Source organism: Orycteropus afer, unplaced genomic scaffold (genome assembly GCF_000298275.1).
Source record: "Orycteropus afer afer isolate SDZICR_OR568_19922 unplaced genomic scaffold, OryAfe1.0 scaffold00402, whole genome shotgun sequence".
In the NCBI taxonomy this organism is placed as follows: Eukaryota; Metazoa; Chordata; class Mammalia; order Tubulidentata; family Orycteropodidae; genus Orycteropus; species Orycteropus afer.
The window spans coordinates 1252908-1253530 of record NW_006921989.1 but is presented as its reverse complement, the minus strand read 5'-3'; the positions used below and the strand labels follow the sequence as shown (position 1 = coordinate 1253530).

Genomic DNA, 623 nt, shown 5'->3' with positions numbered 1-623 from the left:
TGGTTTACACTCACTGCCTCTAACTGGACTACCAGAATTTTTGCTCCTAGTGGGCAGAGATTTCTCCCTGTTCTGTTTACCACTGGCTGTCTCCCCAGCACCCAGGAGAATGCATGGCAATAGGTACCCCACAGCTACTGAATTAACAGATGATGGGACTGAAGGAGTACAAATGGACCCTAACCCAAGATGAACATATATGTAGGGCTCCCGGATGGAGTCAATGGAGAACCTGGCTGCACCCACCTTCACACAGGGCACGTACACGGGGTTGAGAGTCTCGCCACCCAGCCGCACTGGCACCAGGATGACCACAGACTTCCACTCGGCTGTGGGGTCTGGCCTGGCCACCAGGCGTGCCACATCCGCCTTGTACACTGGAGAGACAGGGGAGGTCACCTTCTCACCGTCCCTTCAAGCCCCAGAGCAGTGCCCTCTAACCCCAGGGACCTAAGCTCTTGCACATGGACAACACTGCTGGTGTCAGCAGAAAAGAACATCTTTCCAGTGTGCAAAACACTCTCCCAATCCTGGTAACTCCAGGCAGCTATGAACAAACCCATTTTACAAACAGAGAAACTGAAGCCCTGAAATTTAGACCAAGGAGGAGGCAGAGACCCTTC

At 53.3% G+C, this 623-nt stretch overlaps 1 protein-coding gene across 1 annotated transcript in view; it reads right to left on the bottom strand.

Moving 5' to 3' along the window:
- ATG4D (autophagy related 4D cysteine peptidase) overlaps positions 1-623 on the bottom strand; it is an 8358-nt gene that overhangs the window by 2083 nt on the left and 5652 nt on the right. Inside the window, exon 6 of the mRNA XM_042782654.1 lies at positions 133-377. Within this exon, the coding sequence (XP_042638588.1) occupies positions 133-377 (245 nt within the window). The remainder of the gene's footprint in view (positions 1-132; positions 378-623) is intronic.